Raw genomic sequence first — 22377 nt, forward strand, 5'->3', positions numbered from 1 at the left:
TATGCCCAGCTTACTGCAACAGGTTTTGATTATATTACACCGGCAGGGAAAGATTCCACAGCCAAGCACGGACACGTTCTCAGTCCAAGCAGGATATTAGGTGTCGCAAATGCTTAATCCACTGCCTCGTCCAATGTTGCACAAGGGAAACCATTAATTTTAAGCCTGGCACTGAGCATAATGATTGTTTAATTTGAGGATCCCTCTCTTTCTAATGATGATCTCCTTTAAAATGCCACAATAAGCAAACCTGAAAGCCAATCATTACATACCTTCAAATAACAGCATCTGACCTTTAGTTACAGGTCATTTTATTTCTGTTAACCTGAGCAGTTGTTTTTATAAAAAGGGATTCTTGAAACACTTTCAAATCCACATGGCACGGTTACTGATCCTAACTCTCCGATGGTCATATTCAGAGAAATCCCCCGGGGCCAAACTACAGCTCAGCCTTCTCCACCAACCACAACAACACTGACCGCAGGCTTTTTACACGTAGGGCACGTCGAGGCAAACAGGAGCAGCTTTCTAATTTTAAACCAGCACTGACCGAACACCCCCCCCCCACCCCTCCCTTTCCACCGACTAAATGACAAACGTCACTGGCAGCAGATTCTATCAGCTGCAGCTAATTATCATTAATTTCACGACAGCTAACATTAAACTTCTGCCTGTGTGTTGGTTAATGTGCTCTCTGCAGGCCCGGTGTTTGTACTCAGCCAAAGATCATTTGTGAGTGAGTGAGAGAAACACATCACTGCTGCAAACTATGAACTATACCTGCTCCATATCATATAATGGCACAGTTTTAATAATTCCTGCCTTCAGCTGCTCATTTCACATTCAGGCTCCAACAACAGGTTGTGAATAACAAATATGCTGGTGGTAATAACTGTGGAGGGTGTGAAAAATACTTGTAAATACCACAAGTACAATGTGTTTTTATGCCAAAATGTGTAATTTGAATATTGTTTGGTAATCTTACTGTTCCTGTGTGTGTTTACAGTACACATTTCACTGCTGTTGCACTCTGTTTACAATTGGTTAGTGACTTAATTTAGCCTGTAACTGCACTAAACAGTCTATTAAATGTCTTTGAAGCAATCGCAAATGACAGATTCACTAATTTATTGGACTAATTATGTCAATCCAGCTCATAAACTGCAAGGACATAAATCCTGAGTCTCTTAATTCATTTTTTTTTAACTGTGTTTGTTTAGACTTCAAATAACAAAGTGTATGTTAATAACCATGTGGCAATAGAACTGATTATGACTGAATGTAAAAAGGTAACACTGCACTATTTCTCCATTAGTGCACCTTTGTATTCTTTTGACAAATTAGAAAAAACAACAACAATACGTTTCTGAGATTGCTATTGATCCAGAAAAATAATATATCCGGAAATCACATTCCATTTTTCCTCACATGTATTCTGAGAAGAGGCAACATTAAACATCAGCAGGAGATAAATAAACTTAATGTAGAACAAATAACGTATAAATGCTTATGATCTATAAGCACAAAACAAGTTATCTTCATAGACAACACAGTATTGATCATTTAATTCTCTTTTTTTTTCCTTACATAAACCACATAGATCAAGTCATTCTGACAGTAATGGTCGTCTGCTGGAGCACTTAGAGTAGTTCCTTGGACCCACACTAGAGGCTGCTATTGCACACAATTCCCCTCACAAATATGAGTCGTGACTTCTGAGATCTCCTCTGCAGCTTATATATATTTGAATTACTTAAAAATATCAAAGGCAAAATAAGCAGAGATGTTTATAATGTATAAACTTATACAGACACGTTTGAACTTTGAAATATAACTTAAGTGGGCCTGTTTGGTTACTGCACGAAGCTGGCATTATAATCTATTCAGTCTGATTTGAAAGAGATGAAGAACATTTAATTTTATGATCATTTTTACTCAAAGAGAACTTAATCTATGAGTCTGACCCTTTTCACAGCATCACTGATGTGCTGCTGTAGCTCAAAGAAACTCCATCTCGCACAAGGACACTCAGAGGCCGCTCACCTCCTCCAACTACAGAGAGATCATCTTGTTTACTTCCCTGATGACGGCGTTTCTTTGATGCTTGAACCGAGCGCACGTTCATTAAAACACAGTTGCGTTTAAACGAACATGGTTTATGGGCGAGCCATAAAAGTGTAATCAAAATTGAGCAAGTTGATGTCCTTTTTTTTTGGTGCTGCAGCACTTTGGATCATGGGCCAGGCTGTATCCCACCAGCTGGCTCACACCACTTCACACAAACAGCTCTTTAGAGACAGACAATGTCACTGCGCTTGTCTGGTTAACTACATTTTATTATGAAGCAGTGTCAGATGGATGTCAGAAGCACAGTAGAGCTCACAATGTGATGTTGTAGCTTCTGCCAGGTTGCTCTTAATTAAGATGGAGGACATGTCTATCATAGGCATCATTAAACCCATATACATATCACACGTGTTATATAATGAGGGAACATGGCAGCGATACAGGGACAAAACTACACTACAAACTAAGTGAGACAACAGACACAAACGTAAACTAGAGGTTATCACCTCATGGAGAGATACGGAATTGAAGCGAAGAGCTGCTGGATAGTTGAAATTTGTTGAAATTTTCAGGAAATGTCTGCAATGGGACCAGGAACAAGTGATGGAATTTTGGCCATGATCCGTAGACACTATCACGATTTTAATCGCCATTTTGTGGGGGGCTGAGCTGCCTTGGCAGAGGTCTGCGCTCTTCGAGTGCTTTTCTAGTCGATCGATAAATCGAGTTTTCCGATTTTTCTGAATATCGTCTGGTTTCTGGATCATTCAAACCTAATTATCTTGGTTTGTGGACAAAAAAAGAGATCAACATCATCATCATTTCCAGGTTTAAAAAACAATTACATTACAGACCAAATGATTACCCCAGCATAAGAGAAAATTATCTACAAATTAATCGGTTATGAAAATAATCGATAGTTGCCGCTTTAATTACCTTATTTTAGTCTAACGTGACCTAAGTTGCTCCAGACAACACGCTGACAATAGACATTCAAACTGAACCAAACAGCACACTTTATCTGGCAGTTTATATAGAGAACTCATTAATGGGTCTGGTGGTTGGAAACAATAATACTCTTGTGTATTGTTAGTCAGTCTGGTTGATTTCAACACATCTAAAAATAAATACAGTACCCCGCCACGTTCATTAGACATCAACAAGCTTTCTCTTCTTATTCTTCATGACTGATGGAGTGCAAAAAAAAAAGAAAAAAAAAAGACATCCATAATTTACGCAAATTCCACAAGAGTGAACACCACGGTAGCACAGGTGTGCAAACATTACATCTGTATCATTTTTTGTTGTTTAGATTTTTAGAAATGCGTCTTCTGAAGTATACCAGACAACAAGATGATAAATATATTGTTGCTAAAGGAATGGTTTGACATTTTGGCAAATACTATTTTTTTTTTGGTTTGAATTTGACCAGGAAAATCGATAATATACCTAATCTGTGCATTAATTAACAGCCAGCAGGTAATTAGTTTAGCTAAGAACACAGGCAAGAAATACTGTTATAAATAGACAAAACATTGATTTGTAAGGTTTAGTGCTATGGGTAGATTTTGTAATCTTTGCACAGAGCCAACCCATTTCCAGTTTTTGTACTCAACTAAGCTGTAGCTTCACATTTATCATTCAGACAACATAAGTGTTATTTATCATCTCACACTCGCCAAGAAAGCGAATGAGGAGATTTTCTGAAATGTTTAACTATTGGTTCAATAGATAAATGAATACATACCAAGGTCTTGAAATATAAATAACTGGGAGAAACAGCATTAAATTCTCAACCTATCTAGTTTGACCAGAGAGGAACAGACAGGCTCATTCTCAACTGTAAAAAGAGTCCAGTTCTTAATCTCCACTCACATCAACAAGGTCTGACTCCAATGATGTCATGCCTTCCTGGTCTGCTGAGAATAAATGGGAAGTCGTGGAGCTGGACCAGTTAAACTCATTTGCGAGACAAACCAACTTCCCTGTTTTCTATTGAATGTGAAAGTTACGTTTGAGCAGCCTGGAAACCACAGGAGCCTCCACTGTGTTTAGTTCTGCTGCATAAAGGAGTCTTGTGAAGAAGAAAGCATGTAATAGGGGGGGAGATGGTGGACGGTGGTGTCCAGTTCAACAAAGGAATAAAGAGATTAAGGCAACTGTGCACAAAATTACTGTTGGGAAGCCTTTGATAAACACATTTACAAGAAATATTACTGGTTTCTTGAAGAAAAGAAAGAAAAAAAATCCCATAAAATGTTCAAAGAGCATAAATTCAATGTCAATTCAATTTTCATACAGATCCATAATCACAGAGAAACACAATGACACCAGATTAATGAACATAAAAGTCAAATCTTAACAGCTAATTAAAACATTAATGAGGGAAAATGAGTTATCAAATATTCAGAACTTGCTGTTGTTTATTGTGAAATAAATGATGAATCAAACGCGTCACTCCGCCTGATTAAATGGACCACAGGGTGTTTGTGATTAAAAACGCATGCAGTCGTTTGAGCGGAATATAAAAAGAGACTTCCTTATCATTTACTCTGTAGGCGGTGAAAGTCAAGAGTAAGCAAAATAATAAATCATGTGCAATTTATGCTCGACTGTAACACCTACTGCAGGCTTTTGTCGGCTCAGCCGGAGGAAATCATTAACGTCTGAGAGATCTCGGATAAAAGATCATGCGTTAAAAGAAATACAAGTAATTTCATATCTCAGAACACACTGTCCTCCCTTTCCACTTCTATTCAAATGTCATGTAACAACAGAGAGATGGCAGGAATAATCTGATTAAGACGGTTGGTCCTGTCCTGAAGCTCAGTTCTGTCAAGATTTCTGACAGAGAGGCAAAAGCCTCAACTTGCATCCCATTATAAAAAAGTCAATAAAGCTCCAGAAAGCCCTTGACACAACATACAGTAATCAATCTTGCTCTACGGACGCACGGCTCTTATTCCCTCTGTTGGCAGCCAACACATAAAATCTGACAAATGATTCAAGGTTGTTTTTTTTTTTAAAAAGTAACACACAGACTATTTTCTCCACATGTGTGCAAGAGAAACTACGTGAGGACAGAAATATCAGCATCCTAATAATAGTCAACTGTTGTACTGTTGTCTGCGCACACTTCTGCCAGGAGATTCCTCACATGCAGGACTATCAATGCTCACTCTGTATTAAACACAAAAAGTCCTAACTGTGTTCTGTTAGCGAGGAAAGCGTTGCTTCAGCCTCAGAAAGCACAAATATGTCCAGCACACACAGCTCCGTGCACAAGCTCATTTGCTTGCCTACCTGTAGCCCTCGTCTCCTCAGAATGCTGGACTCGTCCATGGTACAGAGCGCCGACTTATCATGCCTCTCTACCGGTGCAGAGCCATGCTGCACTGCCTCGCTCCAGCCGCCTGCTCCATCCCTCCCTCTCTCCATCCCTCCCACCCTTCCCTTCCTCCCTCCCTCCCTCCCTCCCTCCCTCCGGCTAAATCTGATCTTAGCAGCTGCTAAACACTTCCATCAGAAACTTATCTGATTGGAGGGGGGCAGTCAGGTGACACCTCCTCTTGTTCCTCTCCTCTGTAACTTCAGGAGTGAGGGAGCGATGGAGCAAGGGAGAGGAAAGGCAGCGGGAGAATCGGGCAGAGAAGGATGGGTAGTTTTAATTTAGCATAGCAATGGGTGGGGGGGAGCACCGGTGGACAAGGGGGAGCCCCAAGACTCATTTCTCTGTGCAGCCACGCTTTTTGGGCACTATAGGTGACCATGAAAATGAGGATATCCTTTCCCTGTATTGTTCTGCCTCAACCCCAACAATGAGCCTGGCATCCTGTGTGCTGCAGGCAGCCGAGCAGACCTGCTGCTCTCATTCCAGTCAATGAGTTATATGGAGATTGCAAAACACAACACCTGGAGGTAAGGCTAGTGACAGAAACATGACGGCAGAGACTACATCTCACGCTCGTAGAAGAAAAGAAGGGAGAATGCATTGCATCGTGTGAGGCAGAGGAAGAAAATAATAGCCAAGTAGATCAGTAGGAATGTCACACAAACTGTTGCAAACACTTCATGGCAGACAAACCAGGTACTCAATCATTATTATGCTGATATCAACACGTCGCAGCATAAACTGTTATGTACAACTGCATCCTGTGTCTTGAGTCTCTGACAGCTCCTCTGTGACCACAGATTGCCACGCTCTCTAATTCAATGTCCCCACACCCTGCTGAATTATTAGCATTTTTGAAGTTGGTTTCAATTCCTGGCTGCCATTTCTAACTGGTAATTCTGTATTCTGTCTCAGTCTGTGTTTTTCTTTGGCCGCCCCCCCCCCCCCTTTCTCTTTTTTCCCACCCTCTCTCACTCATTTGCTTTCACTGTGGTTCTGCCCTGTGAATATTAAGTAGGGCCCTTCCATTCTCCTCATCTCCAGCCAAGCTCAAATGATTTCTCTTAGAGAGCACGGCCTTGGATGTCCACGACTACGGCTGATGGTGGAGGTGCATGGGATTGTCAGACAGGTGACCGCCGCATCAACCTATGCAACGGGAAGCTCTTGTGCGGCTGTGGTCGTTTGTGCTGCTGTGGTGATAAGACGCCAGAGGAGCTAATCAGTCTGTTTCTGAACAAACCTCCTTAAAAAGACAAGAACTCCAGTTATTAACTGTTTTTTTCAGCTTGAACAATGTCGTCCGGAATACCTGAGAAAATTAAAGAACCCCGTTATATTCCACTGACAAGTCTCAAGTCAGTGCTCGGGCTGTCTCAGCTCAAAGGAACAATTAGGACAATTCTACAGTGGACTAATAATGAAGATGAGAAGCTACAGGAACACAAGGGAGGGGTCATTTGTCTCGTTCAATAGAGAGTCTCTATAGTAACAAGCACTACAGCTTACTGAACTGAAATCATATTCATTCATTATTCAATATTTTATTCAAGTTTAAGTTTCTCCTGCTTTTCCTCTGTGAACTTTTCACTGGTGCAAAAGTCTTGAAATATCACATTTGGGAGGTGAAAATGTTGGCTAATCGATTTCATGTAAATGCGTACAATGGAAATGGTGAATTTGTGAATAAATTACCTTTTGAAACCACATGACTGAACTCCAGCTTCCACATTCTGCTCTAGTGGAATAAAAATAGTAGAAACTGCAGAAATGGCAGATGAAGATTTAGTGTGTATGGGAGGATGAGGAAACCGCAACATTTATCAACTTATTGCAAGAAGTAAATATTAGTGCGGTAATATATGGGGAAGCAGTAGGGCGGACAAAGAAAACCATGTACTGGTATATTCTTGCTTTGCAGGGACTATACGTGATGTTCAGTGTATCATGCATCAATATAATTTAAACAACTGGCATACCGCACAGTTGTAGGAAGGGACAGTGAAACACATCATGTATTTCAACGAAGACCAAAATATAACTTTATCTTTAAATTAATTCAGTTTAACTATAAACCATGAATAGATGAATAAAAAGTAAAAAAAAGATAGTGTTTAGAAGAAAAAACATCACACAAAGTAAAGCTGCTTTGAGGTGGGTTTTAGGGGCAGCCATAAAAGCATGCAGACACTTTGTGCCGACAGAGCCATAGAATAGCCTTTGGAAAAAGTCCAGGGGTCGTCTGTGACTCATTTCTTCCTAGCAGGTAAGCAGCTAAGGTTTTTCTCCCTCTGCCTTTGGAGAAAAAAAGGGGAGATCTGACTCGGAGCATGCAGAGAGAGCTGATTGAGTGACCCACAGCCTCTGCTCTGCCCGGGCTTATCAGACCAAGAGGCAACCTGCAGGTGTGAGGCAGGCAGAGGAGGGACATGGTCTATGAGGAGACGAGAGAATGAGTCAATTCCCTCCACACAAAGCACAGCAAAGAATCCATCTGTCCAAAGCCAAAGGCCTGAGAATAAACAAGCATGATAACACTCAGTACAGCCAAACACCCGATGGATGAGGTGAGTTTTTAACCTCGACAGTGAATAAAGAAACAGTAACCAGGAACAACTGATGTCTGAGATGCATCACTCTCTATTGCTCTGGTTTTATTTTTAACATTGAAAAGGATACGTTCGCATATCAGCTCGGGTCCACTTAGAAAATCTGATATGCTTTTTCCCCCCTCACTTAAAAAGGAGAACAAAGTTATTTTGTGCTGAACAAAACCATCTCGGTTGCGAGCTTCAGATGTGACAGAATCGAAATTAAAAAGCACGTCGCCTGCATGACTAAATCAAGAGTGACAGTTCCATTTATGCGACAGCCAGATGTTTACAGTATGGTTGTGTGATTTGGGGATGTGAAAAAGTGATAAACTGCTCGAGCTATGCTGTGGAAAATAAAAGTCTGTTGTGGACACAGCATTAGATCTCAATCCTTTTACACAGTAGGCAGCGTTGTCACGAATATAACTCAATACTGCCGAAATACAACACACAATTACAGTTATACTCCCTGTAGGGGAACTGTCAAGGTATATAAGTTTAACGGATTTAGAGGTCGAACTCTGCTCTTTGGTGTTTATGTAAACAATTATAACGCACACAGAGATACTCATACACTAATTTTTTTCAAAGCAGTGTTACATAATTTAGTATTTATATCGGCTAATCTTAAAAATGTGCCTTATGTCTGTTCACATAAACTCCAGCTCCTTTCTTTGCAAGAACAAACTCCTCCAGCAACAATGATATCAGTAAAGGACATCGCTGACTTCAATTATGAGGGAGAATGAGAGTCCAACAAAGGCACAACATCAGGATTATGACAGTCTTATCTCCATATCACACCAGAGGTGAAGTATTGATTTTCTGCCAAAGAGCATCACAGTCAAGAGAGATGTGCCACGCTGTAGTCAAAGAGCCATGCAACACCCAGGGGCATGATAACGGAGCAGAAAGGAGGGGGAAAAAAAGGCAGAAAGCAATAACAGGGGTGTCGGACAGAGCCAGAGGGGTCTTAAACCTGCCGTGAAGAGACTGAGGGAAAAATAAACTCATATTCCTTCCTATTATGTGTATTTTACATTAATCTCAGTCTCTCTGTATTATTTCCACTTTGTTTGTATTCTTTTGACCTTGAATCTTAACTGATGAAAACACACATATAAAAGGTTCAGCAGCATTTCACCAACATGTTTTCAAACGTTACATCAGCAGAGTACAAGAGCATCATCATCACACAAAGCAGCAGTGAGTCACCATGCAAATATGCTCACGGTCAAGGAAGCCAATTCTGCTCGTGTCCCTCGTTGACTGACATCTGCACTGAGAATCAGCACCATCTGTGCAAAGATTTAAACTTTACAATCCCTGGGAAATGTTTTAGAATCTCTCCAGAGCCAAACAGCAATGTAAAGTCAATTCTGTGGTATTTTACCAAATTAAAACCATCTTTAATCTTTAATTCACTTTTCTTTTTTTTTGAATATCAAGCAACAAAAAATAACTAAGATGCAGCAACTCAGTGAATGAATGGAGAGCTGATATATGCGGTCACTTAGGTCAAGGCCTGTTGCTTCACATTAATACGACTATAAATACAAATGCTCCATCTGCATCACAACAGCATCTTTGTTGTTTTTTGAAGAGGCTGTTGAAATCCTGTTTCACAGCACAGAACAGGGATAAAGGGATGATTTTGATTTGAGAATTGAATATCAATTAAGAGGTTTAAAAAAAACTCCCATTCAGTGAAAACACAGAGAGGCGTTTGTCTCTTTCAGTCTTCTCCCAAGGTCAAACAGTTTAATGAAGACAGGATAATACAGTAACTGTGGATGAATCGCCGAACTCCAAATATACTCTTGCAAAGGTCCTTGATTTGCTTTATATTCAGATAAACTTTCTGCAATAAAGGTCTGACTCAATCACTGTGAAAAGTATTACAGTAATGTGCACATATTATTCAGAAACTGAGCCATTACATTAACCTTGTATTTTTAAGATGCTACAATACAAACTAACACACCAGAGGTACTTTTACATAGTTGTATAGATCTGTTGGGAAATTACACCCTATTCATTTGTTCCACCATGAATGAATTGGGAATGGTTGTAGTCTGCAGCTCCTTTTCAGCTCCGATTTCTAGGAAGTGTGAGTGACCAAAGTGTATATTGACAGAACTGATTACCTATTGTAAGACCATTTTCTTCTCTCTTCTGTTGTGTATGTGTCCCATAGATCATCATCTTACATCACATGACTGTTCCAATTTGGTTCATAACAGCAGTGCGATTAAAAACGGGGAAGAAATTGATAGTGGCTAGTTTCCACATACCTCATACTTCTTTTAACTGTCTGGTATGAAATAAGTATCAGCAGGGCAAATAAAAAATGATAACATCATAAGATGTTATAAGGATTTTCTGATTACTTCACTGCAGTACATTACCTATGGATGGCTCAGCTGCAAGTCACTCAGAAAATGATCAGCCAATCAAAAGTGAGATTGTACTATTCGTGCTTGAGATCCAGAGAGTTGCAAAAATTAAGACTTCAAATAAAACGCCAGAAAAGTGAAAAATTAAGGACTGGGGTTGCCGTGGCAATCTGTGTTGTCCAATGTTCAGGCACAATTATATAACTTGCCCATTGGCAGCAACACCCACATTCAACATGTAAAAAAAAAACTGTTTTTGGTGTAGAGCAAAAAGCAAAACAATGTGTTTGGCAGCAGTCTGATTTCACTCATCACAAAAACAACCCTCATACCAGAGAGCAAAGCATCTTCTTGTAAGATGTCCAGCGTAACAGGTTTAAATGTTAATGAGCCGGCTTTGATATTTTTTTTTTCACCTCAGTGACCTTTAAGATTAAGCAAGAGCTACTACTCTTTTTTACATGAAAACTAATTTTGGAGAGAGAGAGCGTTGCAGCGTGCCACACAGGGACATGTGAAGCAGTGCACTGCCAAGCCCAATTTAAACCATAGGGCAGAGCCTCCCATCTACTGAATGAAGTCTGATGAAAAATAAAATGTCTTCAGGCTACTGGGTCTCCATGACCTTGCAGCCTCACCTCAGGGTGAGGTGCAAGTTCTCCACTTGTGACTGAATCCACAGGAGCACTTCCATTTCAAACACTACATATTCTTTTACCTGCGATTATAGACCTTAACGGATGCGTGCAAACTCCTCTCGGTAGGTTTTATTTAATTGAAGGTTTCTGCCTTACTATGTACAGAGCCTTGAGATAATGTATAAGTACAGACAGTACAAGTACCAAGCTGTAATTGTGTGGCGAGAGAAACTGTCTCTTCTAGCACGATACTTAATTCCCACTAGCTTTGACACTGTTATGTGACGACTGGCAAAGGAAACATTTAAAAGTAATCACAGTAAGACATACTATCTTGCAAAGATGTTACAAACTTAGGCCAATTAGTGATTAAATGTAAATATTAACTGGATTACTTGTCCACTGGAGGACAATTATGTTAGAGGAAATCATGCATCATTCATTCATTCACTCTGCCAGGCACATTAACCTACAGGGGATTCATGTGTGGCTTTTACAAACACAAGGATACTAGTGCCCCCCAGTGTGAGGAGTGAGTTGAAACTGATTCAAAATCGAAATGATTAAAAATCACCCGGAATGCCTCAAGCTATTTTTCACATCATTAATGATATGTGGCTCAAGCTGGAGTAAACACACAGTGTTGTATTTATTTATTTTTTTGACGGCTCAAAACCAGTCTTCAGGATCACGTTCAATAGCGGTTGCATTATGTTATGAGCGTAAACAAGCCACTAACCATGTTGTCACAAACAAACATAACTCTGGTTTATGTTTATAACGCCTTTTTGTGGGTCGACCCAGTCCAATCATTAAAGGTGAAAGTGTCAGCTCACCAAATATTCTCACAGTTATACTAAAAGCGCAGACACATGGACAAACACACAAACACAAGCCTCAAATGCATTTCATTGCATTAACCTTTTGTCTATCCGATAACGCGCGCACACACACTGGGAATGACTCATAGATTTACAGCATTGGATTAGCCTCTGTTTTTGATTGCATCTCACTCCTGAGACAACAAGATCATGATGGACCCCCAGGGTTCCCTATCCGTGTCATCTGAGAGAACAGTGCACACCATGGTGAAGGTCATGTCTTCATGACTTCATTCACTTCAAACTACAAAGGCATCCAAGGTTCTTCAAATTTCCTTTTGTTTATTTTTTTTAAGTAATTTGCCTGTTTTTATTCTTTTTTTCTACCATGGCTGATTACATTTGCATGCTTCCTAAAAAGAGGCACGCATTGATCTTCAGTGTTGTCAAGGATAACTAAATGCACACAAACCGATTTGAAGCTCATGTTGTGATGAATAAAAAAATTCAATTTAGTAAGTACACTTTTGTCCATTTGCAGGAGGATTTAACCAGGGATTGGTTTCCAGAATATATTAGTTATATTAATATTGTTATATGTGCTAATTGTGACATCAATCGTCAATCTCTGGACACCAATATACTCACAGAAAATACACTTTGGTTATTATGTCATATTAAATACTCAAATAATTTTAAGAAAAGTCTGGTTAGCCAGTGTAACCAGGTCAACAAGAATAACACGGAAGAGCTTTTGTTTTCCACAAAAGGATGATGTCATTGGAGTATCCTCATTGGATCTCGACACAGTATGCAGTGTTGCAGAACATCAATAAGTGGGAAGTACCGACCAGGCTGGAGGTGAGGGAGGGGTCGGACTTCCCGAGATTCAGCGAGTGCATGCGGACCAGGTTAGAGGTCTCTGGTGACGGCTGCCAGGCTGGCTGTGTCTGATGGGGGTTGTTGGGGAGTAGAAGGTATTTTCCTGCAGGGGGGGGGGGAAACAAAACAGGATGTGAGACCGTTTCAAACACTGAGTGAAGCACCAACAGCTGAAATAAGAGAAAGTAACTAAGCACATCTATTTAGCACACTGGAGATGCAACGAACAAATTAATCTGTTGATTTATTTCTTGAATCATCACTAAATAATCTATATAAACCATAAACGTCAAAATGACAACATTCACAAAAGTTTTGTCCACAGAGATGTTCAGTTTATGTTCACAGCAGAGCGGAGACACCATAACATATTCACATTTAAGTAGCTTATAACTGCTAAAAATTAGATTAGGTTGCGTAGCAGAGCTTCTATAGTTCCCTTTTCTTTCTTTTAATCATCTTAATTATGTATTTATCTTGTGATCCTCCAAGGTCAAACCCCAAAGTTCTCTGTCAAATATTACAACACTTTTTACACATATGCAATTGTGTGATACTCAGTCATAACAAAGGAGACCTTTTCTATATGATATAATGCTATTTCTTCACCAATACTCGTGTTGTTTTTAGTCAAGCAGGATTATAAATGTAGTGGATCACGTGAGGTGGTGCATTCTTACATTAGTGCACTGATATATCCGATATATTCCGTCTAATCTAATTATTGTAACTTCAAACTACTTTGCAACTCAGAGAACATATAGTGGCACACTTGGCAACACCTGACCCAGAGAGAGAATACAGGTCATTTGACGCACCAGAAGCATATTCTTAGCCTTTGCTCTAGTCTTGAAGTGTAAAGCTGAGGCTGCTGACCCCGACTACAAGCAAGCAGGAAGCCAAAGGGTTAAATTTGTCGAGAAGAAGGGAAGCCTATTAAGAGATCACAGACAGCCCTAACTTTACATAATCACTGTGCCAGCACACTTCAAAGCCCTGTGAAGTCAAGCAAATGGACAGACTAACAAGTTTGAGAAATAAATAAATATAAAATAAAGACATTTTAGCTCCCAGGAGTGGCAGGTAGATGGCACCAAAACCTCCTTGTATCATTTCTCCTCTAGCATCCATCCTCTTTTACCCTCAACCATAGCACAGCAAAGAAAGACAAACAAAAAACAAAACCTGTAGCAGCAGAAACGGCCTCAGCAGCTCTGTAATAACAGATCACAGTGGCACTCCACGAGCTGGCAAATCATGCTCAGAAGTGCCGTCATCTTTTATCCACATGTGTATATTTCCATTTCCTGTTTAAACTCCAGGAGACAGAGAAAGGAGAGGTTCAACAATCTTGACACAGTGGAGGGGATGAGGGAGATGAGGAGAGTGCTCTACAGACAAAAGAATATTTTTCACATCTCTATGACCTAAGGTCTGGTGCACATTGGAAGCTTGGCGTGTGCATCTCTGCTGTGTTCCGTCATGTTTTTTGTCACCAGTCAACAGATTAAATGGTGCGTTTCCATTATACAGTTGTAACACTACTCGGTTTGACTGGTTTATTTTCCTTTTCCATTAGGGAGAGTACCTAGTGCTTTTTTACTGAATTTTACAATAACAAGTTGGGGGGGTGGGGTTTTTTTTTTTGTTTTTTTTCTCCAATTGCTGTGTCAGGGGAATGCAGCTTATTAGAAATAAAAATATTAGAAGGGCAGTGCAACCCATGTGAATAAGAGCAATTTTGTTTTGTGCCATTTAAATAAAACATTTTGCTGACTCGTGACCATTTATAGAAATGTATATTACTGCTCATCATGATCATTGTGGCCATTTAATCTGCAATAACTTCTATAACAGAGAAGTTGGCAAGCTATGCAGGATGACGTCCTTTCAGCCTCATCTCCAACACTCGATGGTTGATGACATGAATAAACCGCTGAGAATACAGAGACAAGGCTGGTAAAGATCTAATAAAAGTTAGGCCGAACATCACACTGGTATTGGTCTTCAAAAAGTCATCTGCAGTATATTACACCAGTAAAAATGCAGTGTCCGTCATAGACAAACATATTTTAGAGGAGACCTAAGGTTTTGGGGTCCAGTAGGGAACCATTATGCTGCTCCCCGCCTCCCTCACTTCCTGTCATCTTCCTATGGTCAACAAATAAAGGGAAAAGAAGAAAATTGTGAAATGGTTTGAGCTACAGAAACCGATATTTTTTGTATTTTCAAAGTCACATTTTATCAAGAGTGATGTTAAATCTTTTCAAAACTAAGTAATTGATTACATATACGCTAACTTGTTAAAAGAAACATAGCCAAAATGTAATTTACTGCAAAATATGTACACAACATGCTACTGTTGTGTGCATAGATGTCAGGAAAAGGCACTAAAACACCCAGATTCATTGCCATCCTTTTTTGTAATTCCCCTAATGACACTCAATATGCACACTGAAACTTACCTGATTTTCTTTAAAACAGAAATCTATAACACTTATAGAGTATAAAATATGCTATAATAACAGCAGCAGAAGTGACAGGAAACCAAACAGGATGAGGGGGAAAAAATGCAGTTCTTCCTTCCTTACTGGTAAAGGTTTTCCCTCACAGGAGCCCATCACATCCCCCCATAAAGGAAATCTCTCATCAGACACTAGTCATCACTCTCACAAAGAAGGCTATCAGGAGATTTGTTTTAACGAGTCAAGTGTTTTTTCACATTCACCACAGGTATTTGCAAGGTCAGACTCTGCACCAACATGGCTGTTACCAAACATGTGCAGATGTCTGTATTTTAATCACAGCACTGCATTAAAAAAAAAAAATTAATAAACAATATCTCTAATGAGATGTAAAATGAAATGATGTAAAACCTTGTAGTAAAAATTAAACTACAAGGTTTAATTTTTACATAAATGTATCTTGGTTACAAAGTACTCCTCATCTCTTCACATGAAATGCAAATTGACTTGAGGATCAAAAGAGAAAACCCAGCACATTGAAGTGACTTTAGTTTTTATTCTTATTTTTTTTGATTAAATACATTAGCGGACAGTTTGTCACTTTTAGTCCTCATGTTTGTTTTCCATGCGACCAACAATCTGAACTCCTGCTTTGAAGCCTTCAGAATTGTGATTAAGCCGAGGCCATGTTGACGTTTTGCAATCAGAAGTTCAGGGGCATCACGTGCAACCAGGCTCCTATTGGACAATACCAGCTGTCAATCACTCCACTCCTATGTGCCAGACTTCATCTATTTTCCTCTAAATTGACACAAAAAGTAACTGATATTATAAATTGAGTGAGAGACAGTCTAATTTCCCATAATGTTTTTGCCTTCCATTTAAAGTCACTTCTTTTGAGGCTGTGCCGCATATCTTCGGGAGAATTGGAACTATGTCCAATTCATCTGTATGGTCCATGATGAGAATTTAGATTTTTGTTTGGAAAATAGACTTCTCTAAACTACATGTCAAAGGAAAAGCAGTTTATTTGTGAAGCCTGGTGATGCAAATGACTGAATTTGATTATTAAAATGTTCAGTTTTTACCTCTGAGCAAATATTACATCATGCTGTTTGCAACCAATTTCAAAAGAACTTTAAAAACAAGTATGCTCCCCCAAAGTCTTCTGGTACAAACTCACAGGACTGTCAAAGCAAATTAAATTATGCTCATATCATGCATTACAATCGATTACATACAATCTCAAATTAGAAACAAAGATACAGTCACCTTGCTTTAATAATAAAAGCAAGACAATGGACTTTTGTCATATTTGTATGTCACAGTTCTTTTTACTCTTTTCTAGTCTCGATGACCACTTAAAGCTGGTTTACACTACAGTTTTGCCTGTTGGGAGCTTTAAGAAAAAAACCCTGTGATCTTTCTTTGACAATACTAGCCATAAAATCTAAATAAATCCAGGAAGCCTCATCATCTTGATGGTCATAAGAGGGTTATAAACATTGAACTCAACAAAATCAAAATCTGCCGCTTCCGGCCTCATAGAGGCTTGGAGCCAGAGGGAAACGACCCACACAGCTATCATCAGTTTTTGATTTGAATGTTGCTGAATCCTCACTCTTGCACTCTGAGATATACTACGTCAATGTTTCCAAATGTGTCCCCTGATCTCCAAGCAGTAAAAACAAGCAAAAATGAGATGGCTCTCATGAAACAACCCAAAATAATCCAACTCTGCCAGGAAATGTTGTGATTCTGCAATGTCACATCATTCACAAATTTTTCAGCTTCTTAAATGTGAATATTTTCTGGTTTCTTTGCTTCACAGAACAACATTTGTCAACATTTTCTGACATTTTACGAACCAAAAAAGTACTCTGTTAATCGAGAAAATAATATACAAACTACTGTCACTGAAAAGACACTAGATATCACGAGAATACGTTCTCTTTATAGAGATTTCACACATGGGGCTGAAATTAGTGTTGAATCGTGAAATAGAGGAGAAAACAAACCTATTTTTTCTTGAATAAATAATACAGATCAGTGATTGTTCCACACACAGTCTGCTGCACTGAACATCCACAGCTCGTCTGTGACGCTGTGTGTGTGTGTGCGCGCTCAAATTGACTCTCTGCCCGCAGTAGATACAGTTAAATGGATCTCACTCGTGTGGCAAAATTGTGTATTTCCTCCTGTTCAAAAAGTATTCAGGTTAATGGCAAAAAGTCCCGAATTTGTCACTAGTCACCTTTTTGGAATGAGGAAATAAAAAAAGTCGCCAGGGGTCTGTAAAGTCGCTAAATATGTACAAGGAAACGGCACAAATACCAAACGGACCTTATTTCCCTTTCTCTACTCTGGCTCAGTTTGTTACTTCTCTGTTTCTATTTTCTTTCTGTAATGTGTACGTCTTCTTCTCTGTTTTTGGTGTAGCATTATAGCGCAACTTATAGTCCTGGCATATGGCATACTACTACTACATTTTCATTCGTTTTGGGGGGTTCTGTGTGGACGGTGATATTGACCGGAAAAGATGCCGTGTTTACTGGGAACTTTTTGAAAACGGCAAAGAAAAAGACTGTTTACGTTTCACGACGTTACCGCATGGATGAGGCCTTAGTCCTGCCAACGTGTACCAGAAACACGCTGAAAAAAATCTGGCACTAATTCTTAAAGATGAGGAAATGCTATACAAATGAACAGAAAGAAGAGCAGACTCCTGTTGTGAGGGCAGGCTGTCCTGCCCTCTCTGATAAACCAGCTCAGTGTTTGTCTGTACACACATTCAACTTATCAAAACTGTGAAAATGGAGCTTCTCTCCTGCTTCGGTGCCAACACATTCTCCTGTGGTTTGACGAAGTTTACATGCACTTAAAAATCCATAGCAAATGTTGGCAAACATGGTCCTGAAATTATATACTGATACTCAGTAGGTCAACGAGTTTGTTGATATCTGGGTCATGTCACTGCTGTTTGTAGATAATGTTGTAATCCAATCGGCTTTAAGCTTCATGATGCACCTTTGAATGGCGTTCTGCCAAGTGTGACAATTGATTCTTCATCACTCTGCTGCTTTCAGTCACAGATGGTCTTTATTATTATTGTTTTACTTGAACTCGTGTGCTACAGAACTTTTTGCCACATAATATCCACACCTGATTATCCCGATTATCTTGGGTAACCAAGACGAATTCTAAGAAACAAGTTTTTCAAGTTTCTTCCGTGCCCACCCCCAAGTCCTTTCGGAAGGTGGTTCAACTCTTCGACTTCAAAATCACAGAGTATATAAAATCAACTCTGTCTGCGGTTAGTGTCTCATGTGGGTGAAGCAACTGTTACACAATCACACATAGAGAGGGAGGACGGAGGGATTAAAAAAAAGGAGTCATGCCTTGCAACACTCTCGCCAAGTTGTGCGGCTTGCAATAATATCACACACTGCAGCGTTAAGCTGATTTAATTTTCCGTGATAAAAAATTACTTTAACGCGAAAGCCCTAGGATTAACATGAGTTATTGTTTCTCCCTTTGGCGTCAAGCTAGCACAAGCTGCAGGAAAAATAGGAGACAAGTGAAGGTGGGCAAGTCTCAGCAGGGAGCAGAGAGTGATTCAATGATTTCATGTTTGGTTACTTGGTGTATTCTTCTATAGAAATACACTGGTGTGGCAACATCTGCTAAAAAGACATGGTAATCTTAAGCAGCCTCTACGAAACTTATATAGGAAGAGCAATCATAAAAGTGTTACCTGTGAGACCACCTCCAAGGCTCCTTCTTCGCATGTGTTTTCCATCTTCACTCAGATGTCGTTTTAATTTGAATGCAGGACCTAATCCGTGAGACACCTCTGGGTTACTGGACTTCCGGAAGGACATGGACGGAGGGTAGAGGATGTTGTCCAACTAAAAAACAGATGAAAAAATTGTTGCATTAAATAAACATACAGTGCTTTATTGTTTTATGTGAACACAAAATGTGTATTTGTATGCATTTTCTCGGTATTTTGTCATTTAGGGACATTACGACTCTTCTATTCAGTTTTTCCAGGTGTGAGACAACAGTCACATGACAAAAGCAGTTACATTTATGTTTGTTTAGGAAAGTACGACAAGATCAAGAAGCTGCATTTGGCCTGCAGTGGGCTGTCAATCGAGGTGTTATATGGTCCTGTATGGTGACACAAGATAGTGAGTCTTAGGTTCTTAGACACGTTCACGCCCTCCTTTGTGGAAATCCAAACTACGTAATTATACGTCATATAGATGTATACAATCTGCCAGGGCAAAAGGAAAATGTGTGGACGTAAAATAGAATAGATATCGGGTGAAATCTACAAGTTAATACAAGGTAAAAATCGAGGGCAGCAGAATCTCAGGAGTCTTTCATGAATCAGAGATAAAGCTGCAAATCCAAAAAACCTTAGGCAAACCCTAAGTGCAGGGCTCAACTTCTCAAGTGATCTTGGAGGGGGGATTCCCACTTACACCTTAAAAACAAAAAGGAGATGTTTGATTCTGTGTCTCTTGTTGGGTTTCCAAACCAAAAGGGGCAGGTTTTGAATAAAACCCATTTTTGGTTACATGACTGTCAGTACCCAACATATTCTGCAACAATTTCATATTGTTCAGGGTGTTTGAAAGCTTTTACAAAAACACACCAAGACACACTGGACAAGTTTAGTATTCTAGGATGATAATGACCCTACGTGAGGCTCGGACCAAATAACAATGACCAGTGATGTGAGGAAGAGGCCCTCCCTGAGAACACAAAGACATAAATGGCTCCCGGCATGAGGAGGAAGGAAATATCCTCTGCCTCTCTATGGGATGATTTATGATCTATGTACTATTAAAGGCATCCAAAAGCTTTTCTCTTTTTCTTTTAAAGGTGGCTTGACTTCTAGTGAATGCAAAGATGTAGCGTATGCAAAGTGTGATATCATGGTTCTAAAATGGGAACATCGATTTATGATGCATTTATGTTCCTCTTAAGTTTTCAGCTCCTAACAGAATCTGTAACATCGGGATCTCATGACCCTAGCATGTTCCAACAGAGGTGTTCATTGTTTGACTTAAACATATTATACAAGTTCATCAATGGCAGAGGAGACATCGCTGTCAGTTCAACTAACCTGTGACAGAGTGCCATTAGCAGGAATGGTGAACATATACTTATATAAACATACTTATATACAATATTTTATCTTTCAGCCATATCTAAACCCACATACAGTGTCACCTTTGATTTAGAATGTTTTAAATATACTGTATGTAATCACGTGTTGTATAATTGATATAATTCACTGTAGAGACTGTAAAAAAGATTTAAGATTATAATGTGACCAGACTGACAAGAAACATTTTTGAGGTCACAATTAAGCCAACTTTAAAGAGTCTCATTTTAGTAAGAAATAAATATCCTAATGTTATCATTACTATTCATTTATTGTCCAACAGAAATCCAGGCTTCTTAAAACTGTTGAAAAGAATCTTTATTCTCCATTTTTTCTTTCTTTCAATTTTAGTCATAGAATTTTAACCAGTTCTATGACTAAATGATTATTCTTATGATTATTTAAGTGTCTACTGAATATTATTCTTGTGGCGTCTTCTCTTGACTCTCTTCCATAGACAAAATCTGCCTGCCTAATTTAAGCTTTACCTCCAGCTCTGATATCATAGAAACTACTGTATCAATTATATTAATATTTAAGGCTTTACTGATGTGACATCCAGTTTTCGAGGCTTTTATGAATCTAATCAAAGGCGTTCACCTATGTAAACAGGAAGTATGCAGGCAGCATCACAAGGTTTCACAACTTGCAAAATGAAACAAATGGTATTAAACTCGCCTGCAACTGGTGACTATGAAGCCAGTCACTTAGGTCAACAACCAGTACATTAAATGTACTTAAGTAGTGCCAGTGCTCAAACGGCAAGAATATGTTAAATACATTAAATATTAGGGCAGCAACCAAGGATTATTTTCTTGATTAATCCAGTAATTGTTTGGTCCATAAAATGTCAGTAAATGTTGAGAAAAAAAAATGGTTTCCCAAAGCTTTAAATGATGTTCTTCTCAAATGTCTTGTCCAGTAAATATGCACAATATGCAACTGAATGCAAATTATTTTACTGTAAAATGTGATTTTTGTAATACATTTTTACAGGAACAGACTTGCACAGATGAGTGAATCATGTCCCTGTACACCACATTGTGGACACAGCAGTAGCGGAGACATTATTTTATAAAGCATATTAATTATACAGTACTAGTATCTACATAACTATATTCAAACCACATTTAAAACATGTGCACTATAATTCTGCAACAAAGCTTAAACTTTAAAACAGCTTTCACCAGCTGTTTAAAATCAAATATGACGCACAATACAGAAAAAAAAGACCGATGGTTATGAAATTTAAAACTGATATTTACTAAGCAGTGCCTTTATAAGCAGCTTAGAATTAGGATGTGAAAAATAAACTCCACATCGTCCAGCTGCATTGTTTAGAGCCAGAAGCGTCTGGTAACAAACAAACTTACTCTTAGAACAGGACATTATGACCTTAAGGACTGAACACCGTGTACCATATTAATACACGCAAGAAAAAATGTTTGTATGAATATCAGCGATAGGAATAACTACGTTAAAATAAACACCGTTATTTTTTTCAGTAACCGTGTAATCAATAAAATGCGGATGTTCATCACGTGGATGTTGTCAAAAAGCGTCACAGGAACACGATGTGTGCCGTCCCAATGCGGCCAATGTTTTTGAAGGATGCATTTGTGTATCCTTTGCGGGTGCGTAAACCTTTTAAAAAAAACATAAGAACGGGTTGAGTGGAGCCTGGATAATTGGAAATCAAATACAAATCCAAGAAAAGAAGAACAATAAATAAATAAAATACAAAATAATGATAATATAATTAGATATAATTGTGAAACTTTTTATCATTAAATATTGACAGAGACTTACTAAGTAAACAGAGGTAGCAGATCAGTCAGTATGAAGCTGTTGAAGCCGCTTTGAGTGCAAATAAATGGCAGTCAGGAGCCAGGTTCATGTGTGTTTGGTTAACCTTAAAGTTTTCCGCCACTTCAGCCCTGGAGT

The 22377-nt window shown here is 39.0% G+C and overlaps 1 protein-coding gene across 5 annotated transcripts in view; it reads right to left on the reverse strand.

Annotated features, from left to right (window-relative positions):
• The window catches only part of mast4 (microtubule associated serine/threonine kinase family member 4), a gene marked incomplete at its 5' end in the record, with an annotated part of 82656 nt that overhangs the window by 47309 nt on the left and 12970 nt on the right, over positions 1-22377 (reverse strand). For 3 of the 5 annotated variants that reach the window (XM_083889884.1, XM_083889883.1, XM_083889882.1), the window contains 2 exons: positions 12759-12892; positions 19009-19162. In XM_083889884.1, coding sequence (XP_083746010.1) covers positions 12759-12892; positions 19009-19162 — 288 coding nt within the window. Of the gene's footprint in view, positions 1-5370; positions 5418-12758; positions 12893-19008; positions 19163-22377 lie in introns of those variants that run through there. The other 2 variants (XM_083889885.1, XM_083889887.1) reach the window with 2 other exon arrangements.

This window comes from Microchirus variegatus (genome assembly GCF_963457635.1).
Source record: "Microchirus variegatus genome assembly, chromosome: 1".
Lineage (NCBI taxonomy): Eukaryota > Metazoa > Chordata > Actinopteri > Pleuronectiformes > Soleidae > Microchirus > Microchirus variegatus.